This window comes from Echinops telfairi, unplaced genomic scaffold, assembly GCF_000313985.2.
Source record: "Echinops telfairi isolate 266 unplaced genomic scaffold, ASM31398v2 ScPeMD7_25;HRSCAF=90, whole genome shotgun sequence".
NCBI lineage: Eukaryota > Metazoa > Chordata > Mammalia > Afrosoricida > Tenrecidae > Echinops > Echinops telfairi.
Window position 1 is genome coordinate 737,395 of NW_022103922.1, and position 2,020 is coordinate 739,414.

Below are 2,020 nucleotides of genomic sequence, written 5' to 3' on the forward strand. Positions count from 1 at the left end.
TGGCGGCAATGGCAGTGGCGGTGGCGGGCGCGGAGGGGGCAAAGCCTGTGTTTGTCCCTTTGGTGGTGGCTGGAAGTGCCTTGCCTGGGCTGACTCAGGGCCTTGTTACGTTTGCGTGTGCGTGTGCAGTGTGTGTGTGTGTGTAGGAGGCTGGCCCCTCTAGCTCAGAGCTTCCCCCACACCGGCAGCTTGGGGATGTGGGACCCACCAGGGCTGAGGAGCCAGGAATCCAGGGTGGCTTGAGGAGGCCGATCCCAACATGGTGACCACCAGCGGTTCCCAGCACTGACTCGCCTCTAGGCCCTCCTGTGTCCAGCTCTGCACTGCCTCTGCTCTAATCCACCTACTGCACAGATGAGGGCCCGGGGCCCAGAGCTGTGGCCTGTGTGTGCAGCAGTGGACATTCCCCTGGCCTCACTGTGAGGCCACTCTGCAGTCCCCACTCCTTCCCGGGCACAGCACCCAGGGACCGGAAGTTGGCCCGCCCGCCTGGAGAGACCCCAGGAGGTCCAAGAGCCAAAGCGGTGGCTGGCCAGTGATAGTGGAGGCTCAGCAGAGGCGTCCTCCAGTGGAGACAGTCTGGGCGTTGCTGTGCTCCACCCCAGGGGCAATGGTTCCCCAGGGCCCCAGGCCATTTCCCGTCTGTTATACCTGTCTCTGGGCGCTCCTGGCCCCTGGCCCCTGGCCTGTGCTCAGTATTCCAGCAGGCAAGCTGGGGTATCAGGCTTCCAGCTGTTCTCCAGTTGTTTGGCTGCCAGCTGTTGTGCCTGGAACCCCGCCCTGAGGCTCAGGATGCTGCCTCCTGGAGTAAACAGGGGAGTCCTCTCTGGCGTGAGAGGGCCACCAGGGGACTGGAGTCTCAGAACAGAACCCAGGCTCAGCCTTGTACCTCAGGCTCCTGCCATCCCCTAGCTGGGGACTCTGGGCTATAAGGGACAGGGACTGCCCCGCTCCCTGTGTGCCTAGGCAGTGGCTGGGGTCAGGCAGACCGCTGACACAGGGTTAATGTTCAACCAGCCCAGCCCTGAGCTCCAGCCTGACTCAGGCGCTTGCTGACCCCATGGTGGAGAGTGAGGAGCCTGGGTCCGCCTCTGCCCACCTGCCGAAGGGGCTGCTGGAACTTTTTCTGGAGGGATGTCTACAGCCTGGGGCTGAGTGTCAGGTTACCAAGGAAACCAGCCAGGGCCGCCAAGGTCTGAAGAAGGACAGAGTGGGCATTTGCTCATCGCCCACGTCACCGGGCCCTGATGCCCAACCTGTGGGGAGGACGTGGGCAGCTTCTCAGCAGGGCTGTCAGTCCTGCTTGCCTCCCTAACCCCCTCTTGCTGGGTCTCTTGGGGCCCCAGACCTGGGGACACTTGCCTTTTCTGTCCTAGGGGAAACTGAGGCAGAGCCCCTGCGTGTCCCCACCCTCAGCATCAGGATGGACTCCTATCTTGTCTGGAAGCCTGAATTTCCAACCTTCCCCCCACCCCCTCCCGCAGCATGGCTGAGAGAGAAGGACATAGCAGCTGCCCTGGGCCCAGACCCGGGAGGCTCCAGAGTGCCCAAGAGAGGACTGAGGCCAAGCAGGGAGCCTGAGCTCTGCTCTCACCCCATGGCAGAGGGTCTGGCCAGCTCCACCAGTGTCCCATTCCCCACGCGCTCTGAGCCCTGGGCATCGACCAGAGGTTGGATGAGGCAGTGGGTGGCTCTGCCCTGCCTGGCTCCCTAGAGCTTCGGGATGGGCCGGTTGGTGGGGATTGGGCAGCCCTAGGCCTTGGGAGAGGGGGTGGTGGCGGCTAGCACATGTTGCTGCCAGTTGAGCCAAAGAAACTGACCTAGCCACACTCTCTTGCTCCAGGCCTGGGGCGCCTGGCACATGGAGACTGCACTGGGGCCTTGGAGGTGCAAAGCCCAGAACGGTGCAGGGACAGGCTCCTTCCCGGATCCCTTGGCCCAGGCGGTGGGCTGGGCTCTGGGGAAAGGGTGGAGCAAGGCAGTTCCCAGTTCCCATAAGTCAGTATTGTTTGCTTTCCTG

The 2,020-nt window shown here is 63.2% G+C and overlaps 1 protein-coding gene across 1 annotated transcript in view; it reads left to right on the forward strand.

Annotated features, from left to right (window-relative positions):
• The first annotated feature begins 766 nt into the window (after nt 1-766).
• Nucleotides 767-2,020, forward strand: part of NPDC1 (neural proliferation, differentiation and control 1) — a 3,996-nt gene continuing 2,742 nt past the window's right edge. Inside the window, exon 1 of the mRNA XM_045289256.1 lies at nt 767-1,670. Coding sequence (XP_045145191.1) covers nt 1,424-1,670 — 247 coding nt within the window. The 5' untranslated portion in view covers nt 767-1,423. The remainder of the gene's footprint in view (nt 1,671-2,020) is intronic.